This window comes from Neocloeon triangulifer, unplaced genomic scaffold (genome assembly GCF_031216515.1).
Source record: "Neocloeon triangulifer isolate White Clay Creek 2 clone unplaced genomic scaffold, ASM3121651v1 ptg000002l, whole genome shotgun sequence".
Taxonomy (NCBI): domain Eukaryota; kingdom Metazoa; phylum Arthropoda; class Insecta; order Ephemeroptera; family Baetidae; genus Neocloeon; species Neocloeon triangulifer.
In genome coordinates, this window is record NW_026775545.1 from 7,505,429 (window position 1) to 7,525,255 (window position 19,827).

General features: G+C 36.6%; 2 protein-coding genes across 2 annotated transcripts; both read left to right on the forward strand.

Annotated features, from left to right (window-relative positions):
- Window positions 1-2,462: 2,462 nt before the first annotated feature.
- On the forward strand, window positions 2,463-4,602 carry LOC132203163 (uncharacterized). The gene is made up of 3 exons (XM_059630717.1): window positions 2,463-2,624; window positions 3,736-3,973; window positions 4,193-4,602. The coding sequence occupies exons 1-3, from the start codon at window positions 2,514-2,516 to the stop codon at window positions 4,423-4,425; spliced, it is 582 nt and encodes a 193-aa protein (XP_059486700.1). The 5' UTR covers window positions 2,463-2,513; the 3' UTR covers window positions 4,426-4,602.
- A 1,305-nt stretch (window positions 4,603-5,907) lies between these two features.
- On the forward strand, window positions 5,908-7,411 carry LOC132205301 (uncharacterized). The gene is made up of 3 exons (XM_059634269.1): window positions 5,908-6,110; window positions 6,308-6,542; window positions 7,133-7,411. The coding sequence occupies exons 1-3, from the start codon at window positions 5,988-5,990 to the stop codon at window positions 7,363-7,365; spliced, it is 591 nt and encodes a 196-aa protein (XP_059490252.1). The 5' UTR covers window positions 5,908-5,987; the 3' UTR covers window positions 7,366-7,411.
- The last annotated feature ends 12,416 nt before the right edge of the window (window positions 7,412-19,827 follow it).

Consider the following 19,827-nt stretch of genomic DNA (forward strand, 5'->3'; position numbering starts at 1 on the left):
AATATTGCAATTATTTAGTCTAGCCAAAATTGGATCAATATTTTTAATATAAATATCAATTAAGTAGCATTTATTTTTCAAAGTATCTCTAGGAAGATAAAACTTATATCTGGTCATAAAACTCCAATCCTGTGCTCGAATTACGGCAGTAAATAATTCGCCACGCTACAAAGTTTACAGGCGAATGACTTACAATTAGCAGAACCACACAGGTAATAAAGAGGAATTCCGATCTCAGGGCATTACATACACTCGAGTTGCTTACATAACGTGCTGAATATAATTATCCGACGCGTACCGAGGCCATTGCAGGCAAAGGAGATTTTTCGTCGGGAGTTGATGTGCCGTAAAAAAATAAAGTGCAAAATTATATAATACGGTCGGGCAAAAACGAGGAGAGAAGAGGATGAGCACGTCTTTGTTGTGTGCGAAGGTGAAGGAAGGGTACGCATGCTGTTGCCAGGCAGGCAGATGCGCCTCCAAAGGTACCTTGGTAACAGAGAAAGAGCCGAGCGCAGCCTCTGCAAGATAAATCACCTCCACCACCAACCGCCGCGGGAGAGTGGCCAAAATTTTTAGACGAGCTTTTTCCTTATCATCGAAAGTTCGCGAATTTTTACACTAAATATTGTCGTCAGATAAACACAAGCATTAAAAGGAATTTGTATACAGATAATTCAATCATGAATCAGTCAACGTTGCTGTTTTATCTTGTCATACCAATGAATAATTTTAAAGATTTCATATATTTAAAAATATTATATTATTACAGCAGTATACATAGCAATTTTTCAAGTAATTGGAAATTATTTGTTAATCAACAACCTTTAAAAATGGTTGCAGACAATTACCAAATTTATTAAAAAAAATACCAAATCAAAATTATAAAAAAAAATAATTTTATATTCTGCTCTTGAGAAAATTAGAAAAAAATTAAAAATTATTTATTTTAACTTTAAATTTTATACATTATTTAAAAGAAAGAGTTAAGAAAAAAAATTAAATAAACTTTAAATTTTACTAATATTTTTAAATTCAAGAAGTAGTATTTTTTAGTTGATTTCTTTCTTTTTGATTTTGAATAAATAACTACTTTTTCTGATATTAAAAGAATTTAAAAACAAAGAAACTATAAGATCATTGCATATCTGCTTAGAACTGTCTGGAAATAGTTGCTCAGTTACAATTAAAAAAATCCATGAAAATGAAGATAATTTAAATATTTTTATGGCTTCAGAAATAAAAATTAACAAAGAGTCTTTCATGGCATTTTCTGGGCACTGCCCCTTTTCGCAGCGTCAGTCATAAACATTTTGCACGACCGTATAGTGCTCTCGTGTATCGGGATTTGCAGAGAGCAGCGTGAGATGCAGAAAGAAGATAAAAATTGTTTGCAGAGCGAATATTATTCGCACGGTCATCGCACTCTTACCCTTTAAATGCCCCTCGCCCGAAAATCATGATGTTCTGCGCAGCATGATTTATTCTCAGGCAATAATAATATTTAAGCACGAGAGATGCATTAAGACCGGCATTCAATTTTTTGTTCTCATAACGTGCGCCGCAGGCAACATGAGAAACTACAAGCATAATTATCTTTTTTTCTAGAGCATTCTGTTAAAAGCGGCAAATGCAATTTTTTGTTTTGTAAATTTATTTTAAATATTTAAAAATAATTTATCTCCACAAATTTAATATTAACATTAGGTTTTATTTTTATGTTTATAGTGAATAAGTGATAAAAAAACATTTTTAAATGATTTATCATTAAATAAATTTGTGTTCATTTTTTATCTATTGCAATCCTACATTAAATTTTTAATTAAAACAAAAATCTACATTTTTTGTGTTAAAAGTTATCCCGCATTTACAGTAAGGTATTAAAGTTAAAATTCAATTTGGATGACATATGCAATTTTTTTAATCTATCTGGTCTCTAGTCTAGTAATATTTTGTTAATCATACCCATTAATTACCTGCTTTGAATGATCTTATCAAAACATAAATGGAAAAATTTATAATACACATTATACTTATATTTCAAACTGGGAAATGAAAAAAAAACACTAAGCAAGAGTTTGTCACTCTGAAAAAAGAGGTAGAAAATTAGATGAACATGCTATTAATTGATATTCCTGTAAATTAAATTAAAACATCTAATCATCTTTAATCTCACAATCAGTGTTCCAAAAGAAATATGAAAAAACTGTGAGGAGTCCAAAAATATACTCTTAAAAAATTCAAATTAATATTCGTTAATTTTTGTGCAGCATTTAAGCAGAGATAACAGCGGAGGCTTGTCAGCAGATGATGTTACCTGAAAAATGATTCGGCGATTCCCTGTCAGGTCCTCCCACCTGGCCCGTTGCTATAGTGTGTGCTCTCGTCCAAGGTCAATGCCAAAAGGTGCTCACGGTGCGAAGCCGGTTCTCCTGGCGTGCGCTCCTGGTGTATAAAAGGACCGGCTCTCCAGTGTCTCGTCCCACATCAGGCCAAACAGTCCATCAGCTACCATGAATCGCTACATCTTTGCCCTCGCCGCCCTCCTGGCCGTCGCCGCCGCCGACCACCACCAGAAGAAGTGCCCCTGGGTCACTGGCAAGTACCCCTTCGACGAGTCTAAGGTGAGAAAATTTGAGAAAATATTATTAACTATATACGATTTTAATTTTATGTTGGTATCAAACATAATTATTTTGAATTTGAATTTGAAAATAAGTTGAATCTTATTAAGTTTGATAAAGTTTTAAAAAGATTAATTTGATTAATCAATTTTTTTTATTCAACATTCGATAACTATTATTTTTCTTTTCTGGGTAATTAAATTTCAATGTAAATTATTCCCTCCTCCCAAATCGAACTGTCAACATAGGAAATTTACTTTCTTTGCAAATTAAAATCGGAGACGGCGCGCGTAATTTTGTTATTTATCTCTTTCTCTCGCGATTCTCATTGAAATCAGTAGAAGCGAGGGAGCGAGATTGTATTTATGCAACGCGTCCGATGCGCCTCCTGAATGAAAATGAGGCCGTTTTCCGTTCTCATCGCACCAGCCGAGCGGAATATCTTTCCACGCTCTTCTTTTTACGTGCCCGGTTTCGCTAATTCGCACGCACATTTCGCTGTCCGATTTATCCGCCGAGCTCGGTCTGTGTTTCTATAGAGTGTCATTTGAATTATTGATTTTGGGCGTCACGCACTCGCACTATATACCCGCGGTGTAATTGCACGCTCGCCCCTTAATGGAGTAGTCAATCAATTATCGCTCCATGCCCGGCTCTTAGGCAGCCGATTATGCAGCACGGTTAGTGTGCCTGTCAATCAAAAACGCCAACAGGCCGATGATTAGTGCTGCAAACTATATACGCCGGTCGAAAACTACTTGAAAGTCAAGAGCCGTTTTATTGAGAGATATAAACCTGTTATTATTATTTTCATAATTTTATTATTTGCCCGTTAAAACTTCAATAATTGAACACTTATCTCTTAATAAAAACGTGATTTTTTTTGTAACATTTTAATTGTTGGTAATTTTTTTTCCAAATAAATTGTTGAAATAAAATAAGATTTATTTGCGCACTCCTTTTTTTAACCCTTTTTACGAAATATTATTGCGATTTGCGCCATTAGATCAGTAGCCGATTGAATGGAAAAGCAATCGCACAGCTTTTCTTCTTTGCCGCACGCACGCAGCTTAAGAGCAATCATCATTATTTTTCTGTCTGTGTTTTGCAGTTCGCCGGTGACTGGAACGTTATTGCCTACGTGCCCAACCCCAACTTCGGTGAGAAGAAGTGCACCAAGTTGAGCGTGGCCGCCTTCAAGGGCGAAGCTGGCACCACCCTGAACTACAAGTTCAACTACTTCCAGGACGGCAAGGCCAAGATTGGTGAGATGATCAGCTACCTGAAGGGCGACAAGGGAGCCATGTCCTATTCCACCTACAAGAAGGAGGAGACCAGCAAGTTCTCTCGTCAGTAGAATTTGATCATTTTGCGTTGCTCGTAATGCTCGCGAAAAGTTGTTTTAAATTTTCTATTCCACTTTTGAGCTTAACACAAATTTTTATTTGTTTTAAAGAACTATCAAAATTATTTCAATATATCATGAATCAATTTGCCATGAAAATTTTTTAACCAAAGTAACGATGTTTTGAATCGTTTTTAATTGATTTTATTTTTTTCCATTTTAGCCGTCTTCAAGCAGGCCATCGTCGCCACCGACTATGACAGCTACGCCGTCTGCGTCACCTGCAGGCCCACCTTCAATGAGGAGACCAAGGAGTTCAGCCGCGACCTGTACGCCGTCATCCTCGCCCGTTCCGCCACCCTGCCCGAGGATAAGCTGAAGACCCTGAAGAGCATCCTCACCAGCTACGACATTGAATACGACAGCATCAAGCTGATGGACCACACCAACTGCTAAAAATTTAAACCTATGACGACCTCTGCTGTGCCACACGGACTGATGAAGCATTTAATCCTAGATTTTGTAGCTTTTCATGCAACTGAAACATCTTTTGACAAACGCAATTTTGAAAACGAAGCAAACTGACCTGAATGTGAGAATTTTTATAATAAAAATGAAGAAAACCCCAAAAAAATCAAATGCAATTTTTTATTATGGTCTTTATATGCAGCAACCATTCCTACACGGTTTCTTTATAAAAAAATATAATAAATTTTAAAAATGAGATCTTTAATTAAAGTATAATTCTTTAATGAATATTTTTTTCTATCTCTAAAAAGTTGTGCTCAAATTCAGACATAATAAATATTTTTATATATTTTTCTTTTCCAGTTGAAAAGTCCATTAAAATGGCACAAACAAGGAAGAAAATATTAATTTATGATAAATTAATTTATTAATTTATGGAAGATCAATAAGAGGTAAAAAAAAACATTCAGACACAATAAATTACTTTATATTCTTCATTGCTAGTTGAAAAGTCTGTTTAATTATATGACACAGACAAGGAAGGAAACATTAATTTACAAGATATAAATTAATCTAAGGAAAATCGATAAGAAGTAAAAAAAAACGAGCTAAATATATGATTTTCCAATAATACAATTGCAAAAAGCATGATTGGTGTGCAATTTTATCTGAAAAGCAAAATAAAAAAAAGAACAGCGAAATTTTTGTTCTTGGAGTGCCGATAGTTTCTCTGTGTCAAAGCAATAGACTCACTCGGACGAAGTGCAATGATTTATGAACAATTAGCTTAAGTGCTATATTATTTGAGTGAATATAAAATACTAATTTTTTATCTAGTTTTGTATGTATGGTATATTATAATGCAAGCTATATTTTGCTGTACAAGCATAAATTGTGATTTCTGTTGTTGCAAGATACCTTTTTGGGTAAGATTTTTTTGTGATAGAGGTCAAGTTGATTATATTTGTGTAAATAAAATTCAGTGTTATAATTATTTAGTTTTGTAGTTACTGAGAAATGATCTTGATCATGTTACGTGTACAGATGATTTCTTTTTTGGGGTCGCTTATGAATCTTTTAAATACATCAAAATATTAATGATTAATTGGAAGCTTTGTTTGAATATTTTTTACTCATTTATATTCTTGCGTATTTAGTTTCAAGCACATATTTTCCTAATTGTCGGTGCTAAAAAATTTAATTAATAAACTAGCCATTCATGTTCTAGATCTGCTCTGGATAAGTAATTAAATTTTTGAAATAAAAAAGTAAGATCAACGTTCTAGGTTGACCCTATAATGAGGAAAAATTATTAGAATTTGCTTGTCACTTCTGCAGATAAGCCGTCATCGCAAATAACTGGAGGCTCTGCAGGTGGGTGCACTTCTTCAGGGTCACTGCGCTCAGAATAAAATTCGCATCTATTTCTCGAATAACGTGGCCAATGTTCTGCCCCTCTGCGGTCAGCACCTAGATATATAAAGTTCGGCAAGCAAAGATCTTCCATTCGATCGCGCTTTGTTGCGGAGAGAGTGACAGACTCGAAAATAATGAAATTCCTGGTGATCCTTTTTTGCGTGCTGGCCGTTGTGGCTGCTGGAAAAAACGAGAAGAGAGGATTCGTGAAGAAATGTCCCAAGGTTTTTGGAAAGACTCCGTTTGACGCAGAGAAGGTATAATATGAACTTTATAAAATTCAAATTTGAAAATAAAGAATTATTTTAAATTTACTGCTTATCAAGTGAAAGGTTTATGATTTTAATTAAAATCCTTTTTCTTTTGCAAACCTTCCTTACGCTCAGAAACTTCTTATCTGATTTCAAGATCTTTATACACTTTGTGCGTGTTACTTTATGGGTTAATTTCACAGTTTGCTGGCCTCTGGCACATGATTTCGCACATGGAGACCGGCTCGCCCGAGGAGAAGTGCTCGAGGATGAATGTGACCGTGAATACGACGGGAGGCTCGACCATTCTCGACTACCAGCTGCCCCACAAGACGCTGGACGGCCAACTGAAAACGGACATGGTCTACAGCGTGGCGGATAAGACCAAACCGGCCGAGTCGTTTGCGGTGTTCAAGCAGCAGGACGGCACATGGTCAGGCATGTATCTCCCCAATTTACAACCGACCCTCTCAAATTAATTTCCTGCTCATGTTTATCGAGATAGGGCAAGTTTTAGCTTTTAGCGGGTAGATTGTAGAAACAAAGCCTAAATTTCACTTAACTTATTTATGCATTTATTTGTAACAATTATAACGACTCGGAGAAATTTAATTTTGAAAAATTTATAAGTACTTAATTTGGTTTTAATTGTTTTGTAATAGATATTATTATACTTTTGAAAGCTTAACATAATATTATTATTCCAAGTAATATATTGTAAATGGAAAAATAAATGAAAAAACAACAAAAAAGCTAGCCAAGAAATTTAAATTGTAGTATTTTTTTATTTAAATATAAAAAAATAATTATATGAACTATTTGTTATTATTATTCAACATATTTAAAAAATAAATTAAAAAAATTTATTATTTAAATTATTTTTAATTAGGTTTTGTGTGCTAAATTACATTGCAAGAAAACCATGTTATAATTTTTGGCTTAGTCTATTTTTAAGTATGTATTTAATTTTATTTTTATATTTTTTGACTTTGTGATCATCAAACTACATGAATTGTCGTATTTTTCAGGTCCCTACAATAAATATGTCGTGGCGACAGATTACGAGACATTCGCAATTACCATTTCCTGTCAGCCGGTTTTCAACACGGAAATAATGAAGATGGACCGCTCTATGTGCGCGCACGTCTACTCCAGAGAAAAAAGTCTGCCTGAAGGAACCTTAGAAATTTTACACGAATTCATGACCGGCTTTGATATCGACATTGATTCTATTAAAATGGTCGATCACACTGACTGTTAGAATTCATGATCCCAAAACCACAATTATTCATAAATAAAAATAATAATATTTGAATCAGACTATTATGTATAATTTCTCTTTGGAAATCAGATATTTTATTAATAAAGAATTTGATCAAATCAAAAAATGAATTGGAGTGAGAGAACGTGGTGTGATAAAAAAGGTGCTTTGCAGACCTCACCATTACCGTTTGTCGAGGTATACCTTCGTGGCTGTCTAGCCCACCCATCGAAACTGCAAACGAAAACTCGATGCGATTTCTCGCACGATTTATGAGGTGGAAAAGTACTTGGAAAGGGCGTGGGTAGTCGCCCGACAGGTCTCAGCCAATATAGCCTGAGAGGTATGCAACTACTTTTGCACCGATCAGCATTATTTTTTTCTTCTCTCTATTTTAGATTCCGTCAAACTAAATTTGATCTCTCTGGCTTGTAAATTTAATGATTCACTCACTCTTCAAATCCTCTTTGCAGAATCATAAGAAGAAGAGATAAAATGTGAAAATGCTTTATTTCCGCTCATTCTTTTGTCTCCGCGTGTGCCTTTTGTTGTCAGCTCAATGTGCGGCGGAGAAAGAAAGAGAAAGACACGACATGTCACTCTCACGCACACTGACTGGCACATGCAGTTACACACCCTCCAGCAACCCTTCATTTGTGGAGAGAAATGTTCCAATCTTGAAAAGATCTATTCTGGTTAAGGATAAGGATAGAAATATGTGTGGTGACCGAATTTTCAATGCTTGAGATTGGGTCTGGGTGGGTTTGAGGCGTTAGGGCATCATTTAGTAAGTTTCAAAAAAAGTCACGTAACAATATTTTTGGAAAAAAATAACCAATCATAAGACCAAAAACAAGCGGAATCCTTATTTTGATTACAAAAAATTTATTTGAAAAAAGTTTTGGAAATTATAATAAATATAGTGCATAAAGCTGTAGTTTCTGAGGGTGGGATTTTTTTTAAGATGTGCGGAATGTCCAAAAAGATATTAAATTATCGCTAATTAATATTATCTAGACCTCTAAACCTGTGTCTAATGGTCTATTTAGATTAGAAAAAAAGATACGTAATATAAGTTTGATTTACAAGTTGCAGTAATTCTTTAATACAATCACCTACAAAACAAGTACTTAAAATTCAGAAATTTACTTTTCATATTTTAAATTAAAGATTCATACATTGGATACTTACTTTTTATTTTGATTAAAAGTTTCTAAAATTTATGATGCCTTCAGAGGAAAAGGACTGGATTGTAAGCATAATTTATTGGATATAAAAAAAATGTATTAAATTATAGAAAAGATTAATTATTGTGAAATTAAAACTATTGTAACATTTAAAATTTTTTTTAAAAAAAATAATAAATTATTTTTTAAAATGTATGAAATGTATGTAAATTGTCAACAAAGTTAATATCTAATCCGATCTAATCTAATATAATTATTTATGAAGGTTATAAAAGTGACACATATATATAAAAAAAAAAATGAAAAAGATCACAACAGTGCGAAATAATTATTGAAGAGAAAAAAAGGAAATAAACAACGTTAAATTCGAAATTTGTCACATATTACTTTTAGTGCTAGAATTTTAAAGTGTGTGTAATTCTATTATTCTTTATTTAGTAAATGAGCAGCTGTTGAAACTTTGAACTAAGTAAGCCATTTTTATTTTATTTCTGCAAACATCCAAAGAGATTTACAATTAGTCCCACTCTGTTTGACTTTGCTGCAGTTCCAGCAGCAAGAACTTGTTGACGGTTCGCAGGCCAGCCAGCAGCAGCAGTTTATGGGTAGTTTGTGCGCCGCGGCTGCAGCCCGTAATGAAAACGACCACGAGAGTAAAAGGCTCTCTGCAGTCTTTACCGTTGGGCTAAGTGAGTTATGTTGTCGGAATGCATGTTTTATGGTAAAGTCAGTCGGAGATAGATGGATTTAATTCGCGAGCACGGTGTGGCTGGCGTGCCGGGGGTGGCACGACGGCCGCTTTCTTTCGTTTCGCTCGACGGCGAGAAGGAAGTTTGTAATTGCCTCGCCGCGTTCAGGCAAGCATCTCGGAAGTATTAAAACCACCGGCGAGTGGCACCTCTCCGGCTCTGGGCCGTACGTTTCAACCCAAGACAGCTAACTGCGCGGCTGTAGGGGCCGTGGAATAAATTTGGTTCTCGATAGTTGCGCCGCACAGGTGCCCTAAATCAATCTTGAACTTTCAACTTTAGCACCCCTTTTGATTTCGTTTCACCGCTTGAATGGAATTTTTAGTTTAATTGTATTGGTAATTTTTAACTAACCTTGCTAAAAATTCCAGAATATCAGTTTTTCCTATGCATATTAGAAAGTTGTATAACTCAATTTTTATATTTTTTATTTTCAAACTGATTATTTTGTGTACAAATTTTCAAGAAATTAAATAGCATAAACCAATACAAGTTTTATAAATATATTTGATAAAAATAAAAAATTTTATTTTGTTTAAAAAAATATTATTTTAATTTATAATTAATATTTGAAAAAACATGATTATGTTTATTTTTAATTTATGAATTAAAATTTATAATTTTTTTTTGGTATATGCAATTGTTCATAATAAATTAATAAAAAAATAGATAACAAGTAATAAAATTTATAAGTATATTGTTCGTTACAAGTGAAATTCATAGTTTGGTGGATATGATTTTTCTTCAGCTTGGTAATTTCATGCTATATACCAAATTTTATTTTATTTTCTAGACTTTGGCATTCTATTTTGCACACCAATAATACGAGATTTCTTGGCTCTCATCTTCTTTTCAATTAGACGTTTGCACATCCTCAGAGATCTGATCGAATCCGAGCTGTTCTCTGGAAATTAATTATCGCCAGCAAGTGACTTGCTTTCGCAGAGACACAAAGGAGCTGCCAAACACAAAAATAGCAACTCGAGGCTCACTCTTCGCCGCAAACAACAAAAGATCCCTTTCCTTGTCGGTGGGCCGCGTTTTGTTTTTTGTTTTCACGTAGCTTCTCCTACTGCAGAATCGATTTGCAGCTCTGCAGTGTGGCCAAAAAAGGTGAAAAGAGCAGCTCCCCCGTCTGTTAAGGAGCTGCGACGAGGAAGCAAGCACATCCAGAGTGCGCAAAAACCATTCGCGTCTGCTGTAAATGTCATTAACACGTTCATAAAAAGCAACGAGCAAAGGAACTAGAGGAGCGGCGCGCAAGAAGCTAGCAGATCGAGAAAAGGTACTTGGTGCCGAATCTTGCACGTTTCGAACACTCACACCTAATGCAGTGTCGCATCGAAATACTTTTTTGATACCGTTTGGTACTTTGTACTTTTCAACGTGGCAAAAATTATAGATGATTATTTTTAGAGTGAAACTTGCGGATTGTAACAACGGATTTTTTTTAAATTTAACAATCTTCAATAATTGAATATAAATTATTTTGAAATCGAGGGATTGAGTATAGGTTCAATAATTAAATGGTATATTTAATTTAACTTTGCTACTGTCATGGATTTGAAAATAAGTTTTTAAATAAATCAATATAAATAAAAACCCATTCAGCGTCAAACTTTGAATTTTGATCGCAGTGTTAAATTCAGTGCACTTGAATGGCTATGCAGATATTCCTTACAAATTTCGTCAAAGAAAGCCAAATAATAATAATAATTGACAAAATTCAAATTAATTTTTACGATTAGAAGACCGATTCTTACGTGGATTTCTGAAACCGTGCGAGAGATCAAGAAAAACAATTATTTTGATCATTCTAAATTTTTATGAGTTTAACGTAAGGGTTTTTATTAACTCAAATTGAAAAATTTAACACTGCACAGATTCTGTAAAAGGCTGGAGCAAAAGGAATTTTTCATTAGCCAAAAAGAAATTTAAAAAATATCTCCGCTGCACAAAAATTTCAAATTACATTTTTGGTCCCGAAGGTAGCAGATTTTCCGCCGTGATAATTTCTCCTCGGTCACAGGAAATTCCTTAAATAGAAATTCTCTGGAAAACGAGCCAACGCGCTGAGCGAGCGTGTCTTTGGTTGTCTCTTTGTCCTTGGTAAAAGCGATGACGCCCAAATTACACGCCAATCTGCGCCAAGGCATTTGCAAAATGAGGCTTAATTTGTGTCTGCCTAATATCATTCATTTAGCCTCTCTCGCCCTGCCAGAGGAGCTAAATGGAAGTCACCCGCCCGCCTTCTTGCTGCAGAGAGAGAGCGTGCGTGCGAAATCTTATCTTGAAGGGCCCTTTATTACACCTTTTTAGCGGCGCCATTTTAAACTCGCCCTCTGCACGCACATTATTTCCCTGCTGCTTTCTTTGTACAAACTGCGAGACGCGGGCGACAAAAGTGGAAATGGAAAGTAATTTCTGCACGTCATTTTGAATGCGCGCGTGACCTTTTCAAGCTGCTCCCACCGTTTCTTTCCTTGCAAATTTGAATTCATAAAGTATATTTCACCGCAAGTGGTTTGATAACAGCAGGTGAATTGTGTTCATGCAGCAGGCCAAAGGAACTTTCCAGCAGCCATTATTTGGCCAAAGAAATATTAACATAAAAAGATGAATGGTAAATGTTAAAAAGCTTAAAACGTTTTAAACAATATTTTATGTTTGTATATTATTTCAAAATAAAATTAAAACTTCAAAACATAATTACTTATTTAGCCAGACAACTTATTATTCTTTTAAAATTAATTAGTTATATGATTTCTTTAAAACATGAGTGTGAACTTCAATAATTATTATTTTTTTTTCTAAAATGTTTTGTTTTCATAAAAAAACATGAATTTATTTATTGCTTAATAGCATCAATCAATTACTTCTACAAAATTACCTAAACTGTAATTGAAATGAAAGGAACTGAGTCAAAAATATGCATGTACCTTTCAAAAGGTAGCGTAGCTTTTCCAAGCCAAGAAAGGACACAAAAGCAGAAATAAGAAAGTCCGGTGGCTAAACACAAAAATTGGAAGAGAAAATTATACGAAAACAACTTGGACAAAGAGACAAAGGGGAAGCATTTAAAAATTACCACCGCGACGTTGGAGACACTTAAAAAATTCTCTCCTTGCCATGTCGGGAAGAAGCGGCTATGGAAATAAAAGGAGTAGGCCGTTTACTTTGCATGTCGCGTGCTGTTTTGCCTCGAAGCAATCGTGGTGGATAATGAGGAGGTCCTTTCTCTGCCTTTTTTTTAAACTCCAAGCGAGACTACACTCTCAAATTTTGGTAATTTCTCGAGGCGGAGTGAAACAAAAACGGCGCTTTCCTTGTGCAAAATAAATTTAAGCCCTTTTACTTTGAAAGGGTGCGTTGCAAGAAAGAATTGAGTGCGCGTGTCTAATTTTTTTGCGTGCGCTGCGTGTGTCGCTCTAAGAGCAGAGTGTTTTTTTTTTATTGTAACGTTCAATAATAAGTCGTCAGCCAGGCTGATGCGCGAAAATGGGGCGAGTGAGACGCGCTTTACCGAGATGGGTGAGCAACATGTTGTTATTTTAATGACTTCGTTTCCTTAAAAGCTTTGGAGTTTACCAAAGAGCAAGCAAAAACATTTAAAGTCTCCTAAATCTGATACTTTTAGATACCTTTTTTGACAAAGAGTAAAAGCGTTTTTTCTAGAATAATATACAATTTATAAGTTGTGGAAAATAACAAAACTTCTCTCTGATCTCCAAGAACCAATATAAATTTTCCTTAAAAAAATATCTTTGACAATGAGTAACAAATTCATAATGCATAATCATGTAAAAAAGTGTCTTTTATATTTGTGCTTATAAATATTAATGAAAAACAATGTCTTTCCAGATAAAAAAAAAATAGTTTTTGATTATGCCTGATGTTTGCATTTTCCAAAAGTAGGCTCTCAAAGCTTAATATCTGCTAGATCGAAATGAATAATTGTGAATAATGATAATAAAATGTACATTCATCAGATCATTAGATGCTTAAAAACAGTCAGGAATCGTAGGAATGTTTTGAATATGTTATACTTACAAGACGCATAAAGTAAGAATATTACTTTTTAAGTCAATATTAAATATTGAACATAAATTTTAAATATAAGAGTTGAGGACTTGCAAGTAATTTAATAAGGTCATCAAAATAATTATTTAAATTTTTGCTGTTTACATTGATTTGTCCAATCGCTGACATAGTTTTTGAATGATCAATTATGAAATTATTAAGGGGTGCGATGAAAAAGGCATCACCACACTGGTGAAATTTTAACTAATTAAATTAAGTAGTCGTTTCAAAATAAGATGAATAATAGTTAATATCTTATTTCAGAAAATTCAAGAATGAAAACAAACGGAAGAAAGCTGGAAATTTTTGCCTTTCGCAAAAAAGAGACTTGTTGATTTATATAACGACCGACAGATACCATAGAGAAAGCTCAGCCAGAGAGCAAAGAAGCATTTCCAGATTGGCAAACTTTTTATTAGGTGTGGTATTTTATTTCCGACTTTCGCCGACTTGCTCTCCGGATGCCGCAACTACTACCGCTGATTAAGGAAAGGGAGTTCGGCCTGCGGTCGGCCCACGAAGCACCCCTCTTGTGCTGAAAGCGGCGCTAATATGGAATTTAATAGAAAAAAACACGTCCTCTAAGCAATTAACGGGACTGAGGTAAAGTTTTCCAATCTGCGAAAAAGTGATGGAATTTGCGGCCGCAGGCGGAAATAGCCCCTTACCAGCCGCTTTGTGCGTCGGTGGAGGTGTGTGTCATTAATTAGCGGTGCGTCCCATAAAGTTGGCGCTCGATATTGCAGCTCGCAGGCGAGCGGTTATATATAAGTTTTTCCGCGCACTTGAAACAAAATCGTTTTTCTTTCCACCTGTCATCAGCTCCGTGCAAAAGAAACTTCGCTCGCAGTGCGAACGACGCGGGCGAAAGAGAAAAAGTTTCACTTAAACCTTGTCATCAAGAATATTGGAAATCTTAAGGAACGCGCTCCGTATTTTTTCGGTCTGCGCCGTGCACGTCTAGTTCTTTTCAAACTGCTGCGGAATGAGACTTTTTCACCCAACTCGCTACACTTTGAACTCGCATTTTTCACCTTGCTAATATCTTTCAATTACGTAGAGCGCTGAAAAAAGACGGCGTAAGGAGACCGAAAGGAAGAGTTCAACTTCTTGTGTCTGCGCTTCACGTAGACGTTTGATCTTATTTGGTGAGATTACGGGACCCAACAAAATTTCTGTGATAAATTCTGTGTTCTATTTTTCAAACCAGATCTTAATTTTAATTTTCCAGGCTTTTGTTTATAATTAGTAAATAAAATTTACAAAAATGTATTGAAAAAATTATAATTTAATCAAAATTTGATTGGAAACGTTTATTCGACTTATTCTGAAGGAAACTGCATGATTTTAAAAAATGATTAAAAATCAATGTAAATATTTTTTCTTAGCACCTTGTTAATTTTGAATTAAGAAACTCCTGCTTAAATTTTTTTATGTGAATTGCAAGTAATTAAAATTCTATATGGATCAAGGCTATTTGTGTTACGTAGTCTATCAGGCCAACAAGGCAAAATTTAGCGCGAACGTATTTAGCCGTAATGAAGCTAGGTGGGCCATTATCGACAAGTTGCCTTTAATCAAACGTTGTGCTCGCGTACTTTGCCGAGCGAATCACTCCATCACGCCACGGAACTGTAGCTGTATAAATTAGATTCCATTTAATTCTGCGCCTTTGGTGTATCACAGGGCATGTCCAAACCGCAGCAACCATTAATCATTCACACCTCAATGCAAGTCCACGCGCGCGAATCGCAAGCAACAGCACGCCGAACCGATCGCAGAGGCGCTCCGCATCGTGAAACAGCAGCTCACCCTTCGGCGAAATCGTTCGACCCTTTTATTACAAGCCCCTCTTCTCTTGCTCCAACTTTCGAAAGTAACGGCGAAGTGGGCAACTGGCAAACTTTTGGTCCAGTTCGGAAAATTTCATCAGACTCAAGTTGCCATACTTTCTTTTATTATATTTTGATATTCTTTTGGAAGTTCATTAAGTTTAAGTTAATATTATTATTTTAAATTTTCATGGAAAGAGTGCATATAAAAAAATAAATTAAGCAAGCATGAATAAACCTTATTCTGTTAACTAAACAAACTGTAACCAACTGAAAATTAAAAAGAGTAATATTTTTATTAAAAAATGTGTTCACATATTTTAAATTCTATACAAAAATTAAAATTTTTTAGAAGAAACTGGTACTTAAGAGTACGGCATTTTCTTGTTAGTGAAACTTATATAATTTAAAAAATCGCAAATAATTTAAAATTAACAGCTTTTCAGTGAGAACATTACGTTGAAGCTACCAAAAAATTTTAATCATCCACATGGAAAAATGCAGAAAACCATAAATTCCCCAAAGAATGTCTTATGTAAATTCCCAGCACCAGTATTACCATGTTTTATAATATGTATATAATTGCCTGTCGTCAGAGTCCTCATCACGAATAAATTCGATGATCAGTGTTTTTAAATTTTTAAGAATATACCTGGTGCACATCTTTTTACAAGAAGTAAAATGAGAAAATCCAAGAACAATTCAAGGTATTTGCCGATGGTCTGAATCGATAGAGCCATCACAGTTATATTATCTGTAGCAGGCAGCACATATGGGGAGCAGGGACAATATTCGTTCTGGAGAACCGTGTATATGCGCGACAGAGTTTTGTGTTTCCTTATTTATTGCAATATATCATTGTTTTCATTTCTCCCTTTGTGCCTGGCAAAGCTAGACTGCCGCGCGCACAAAGTGGGTCCTTTATTACTTTACTTTCTCGCAGGAGTGTATTTTTTTCATCGCATTCTCTTTTCCATGCTCGCAGCCTCTTCCCTTTTGAGTGTGTCTTCTCTCCACATTCGCATCTTTTGATGCGAAGAGAAGCCCCACCCTAGTTCCTTGGAGATAAATAATGCAAAGGGAGAGCAATTGCTTGCTTTTCTCCAAAAGCTAAATAAAAGTGTGCGTTTAAAGCAAACTACTTTCCTGCTTAGTAAAATGTGCTTTCAAACAAACCAAGTAATCGCTAGAAAAAACGCAATTGCTTTTATGGAATGTCAAAGAATACTTTTATTATCGTTCATTTGATTCAAATCACTAAATTCTGAAAAAGAATAAAATAAAATATAAGTTAGCTAGGGATGATAAAATTCACTATTAAAAATTGCATCACAAAATTCCGACCTGGGCAGTAAACAAAGCAAAAAAAACTGCTTTTGAAGCGTCCAATAGACAGACAGTGAAAATGTAAAAAAATGCCAACTTTTTGACGCAATGCATTAGATTTATATACAACTAAAGATTTGAAAATGTTTCTTTATATTTGACTCGTCCCTAAACAAAATAGGGTAATGTTATAGTACGCGCGACGTGTTTTTTCATAAGTTGGCAGCACTTATGCTCCCATGTAAAAGTATCACGTCGCGCGTTCTATAGTGGTTTTACGTCGCGCATACAATAATGGTTTTACGTCGCGCGTACAATACTGGTGGCGGTGTAATTTTTAAGGAAACCGATTTTATTTCCCGATTACCACGGAAACCTCTATAGCACGCGCGACGCAATTCTTTTCCTACAATCTTAATTAAGGGGACTGCTAGGAAGAATAGGGGCCCTTGGGATGGGTTCAGAATGGGGCAAGACGACCTCCGGAGGGCCGTGCGCACCCTTATATCACGCGCGACGTATCACTATGACGGTCGAAAAGCGAACTCCGGAGGGCGCTTTTCACCATCGTCAGAGGCGCGACGCATGGTTATAGGACGCGCGACGCACGGTTATAGTACGCGCGACGCACGATTATAGGAGGCGCGACACGCGCGGCAAATTAATTGAAAGGTGTTGCACGCGGCCGGAGTTGTGGGCACCCCACGAACCGGCAACTCGGAGGTGGGCAACCCCCAAGATTAATTTTTGCAGAAGCCGCGAGCGAGGGGTGGAGGCGCAGCGAGGTCGAGGACGTGGGGAAGGCCGTGTGGAGGGCGAGGACAAAAGGGCGGCTGTGTTCATGAGGGGGCTCCGCAGGAGACCCCTCACGAACCCCGCCCTTTTGTCCCGCCCGGAGCCGGCCTTCACCACGTTCTCGGGCGAGCGCGCCTCCAGCCCGAAGCTCGCAAACCCACAACGGAGTTGCTTTCAAAAGGAATTGTCTGCAAAAAGGGCTTAGAAAGCAAAAAGTGTGGTGCCCACAACTCCCTTTGCAGACAACACCTTTTGTGGGCAACTCCGTTGTGGGTTTGCGAGCTTCGGGCTGGAGGCGCGCTCGCCCGAGAACGTGGTGAAGGCCGGCTCCGGGCGGGACAAAAGGGCGGGGTTCGTGAGGGGGCTCCTGCGGAGCCCCCTCATGAACACAGCCGCCCTTTTGTCCTCGCCCTCCACACGGCCTTCCCCACGTCCTCGACCTCGCTGCGCCTCCACCCCTCGCTCGCGGCTTCTGCAAAAATTAATCTTGGGGGTTGCCCACCTCCGAGTTGCCGGTTCGTGGGGCGCCCACAACTCCGGCCGCGTGCAACACCTTTAAATTAATTTGCCGTGCGTCGCGCGTACTAAAAGCATGCGTCGCGCGTACTATAAGCGTGCGTCGCGCCTCTGACGATGGTGAAAAGCGCCCTCCGGAGTTCGCTTTTCGACCGTCGCGCGTCCCATAATGATACGTCGCGCCTGCTATAAGGGTGCGCACGGCCCTCCAGAGGTCGTCTTGCCCCATTCTGAACCCATCCCAAGGGCCCCTATTCTTCCTAGCAGTCCCCTTAACTAAGATTGTAGGAAAAGAATTGCGTCGCGCGTGCTATACATGTTGCCGAGGTATCGATGGAATAATCGGTTTTCTTAACAATTTTACCGCCACCAGTATTGAGCGCGCGACGTAAAACCATTATTGTATGCGCGACGTAAAACCACTATTAAACGCGCGACGTAATGCAAGTGATGCCAACTGAAATCAGGGATTTTGGGAAACACGTCGCGCGTACTATAACATTACCCAAAATAGAAATTGATTTTTGGAATAAATTTTACTCAAATGAATTAGTGGATGAAAGAGATGACAGGTGATCTCCTGTTTAATTAGTTGTGACATAATATAATTTTTTTTAATTAACTTTGGTATTGCAAAATAATTTTTTCTCACTATAATGGGTATAATATTTTTTATATTGTGTATCAATTTTCAAAATGTTTGTTGTATAGAAAAAAATTGGCTACATATATTTATAAATATAAATATTATTTATTCTTTTTTCAATTTATTCAAATATTTCCATAAATGTATTCAATTTTTTTTTCGGTAACACATTCTAACTTTTACTGTTGGATTAAACGTGACCTCCAAATTTCTGAACATATTATTATATGACAATAACAAATTCCACATTTCAATTGTGCTCTTAAAAAAAGTTTAATTTTTTTTTCATTAAGTATTTCTGATCAAATAAGGGTAAGGTACATATTTTTACATTTGAAGAGAAAACCAATTTAGCCTTTCCTTTATGAATGGGTGGCGTGGCTGGAGGGCTTCTCTTTCCCCTGGATGCACTGCCCTTTGAAAAAATATATAAGAAGCGTGCGCACGGCTCCTTAATATTCGTTTTCCCATCTCGTGTCGCGCGCTTTGAATGCAGAATAATTACTATGGCGAAATGAACCGCTCGCTCTCTCTTATTTAAGCAACCCTTTATGCCGGGCGGCGTGTTTTCTTTCGTTTTTTACTTTCCTTGACTTGGCAAAGAAATTGAATAAGGGAATGAGTGAGTGACTGGTGTGTAGCTCGCTCGCGTGTGCATAAAGGAGAGACCCTGCCTGCGTTTCTCACAAGACCACCTCTGGCATTATTTTTCCGCTGTAAAGAGAATCCAATTACAACCAACCTGCCCGCGCGTCGCCGCCGAACTTCCACCCTGCAAGGCTCCGCTGTTGCTTCTCTTGCGAAAACAAAGGCACACGGGACACATTTTTAAAAACTCCTTCATCTTCTTTGAAACTCGAGAGCGGCGGCGGCGGCAGATTTCGCTCTGGAGCTGCTCTCGTTTCGGCGAAACATCGCGCATTATCTAATTGCCGGAGAGAAAGCGGCGGAGGATGAGAAAGAGTGAAGTGGCCTCAACACAAAAACGCAACGTCTTTTGTTTTCTTCCTCGCAATAACGCCGCCACTGCTTCACAAGGCGAAATCCTTTATCCAGCAGGAGAAATACAATTTTCTTCTTCCTTAAGTGGCTTTTACCAACAATGGGAAAAACGAAATCCTTATAAATTTTTAATCAGTATAAACAGCATAATGCTTTCAAAACTGAGGAGCACTGAAATAATTTTATGCGTTCAAACACGCTCAAGAGTTACCTTGAATTTTTTTTTACAACTTACTTAATTTGAGGTTTATATTTTAAACAAATATAATAATTTTGACCTGTCAAAGGTTATTTATGGAGATTATAACCTGTTTGAAACCTATAAAAAT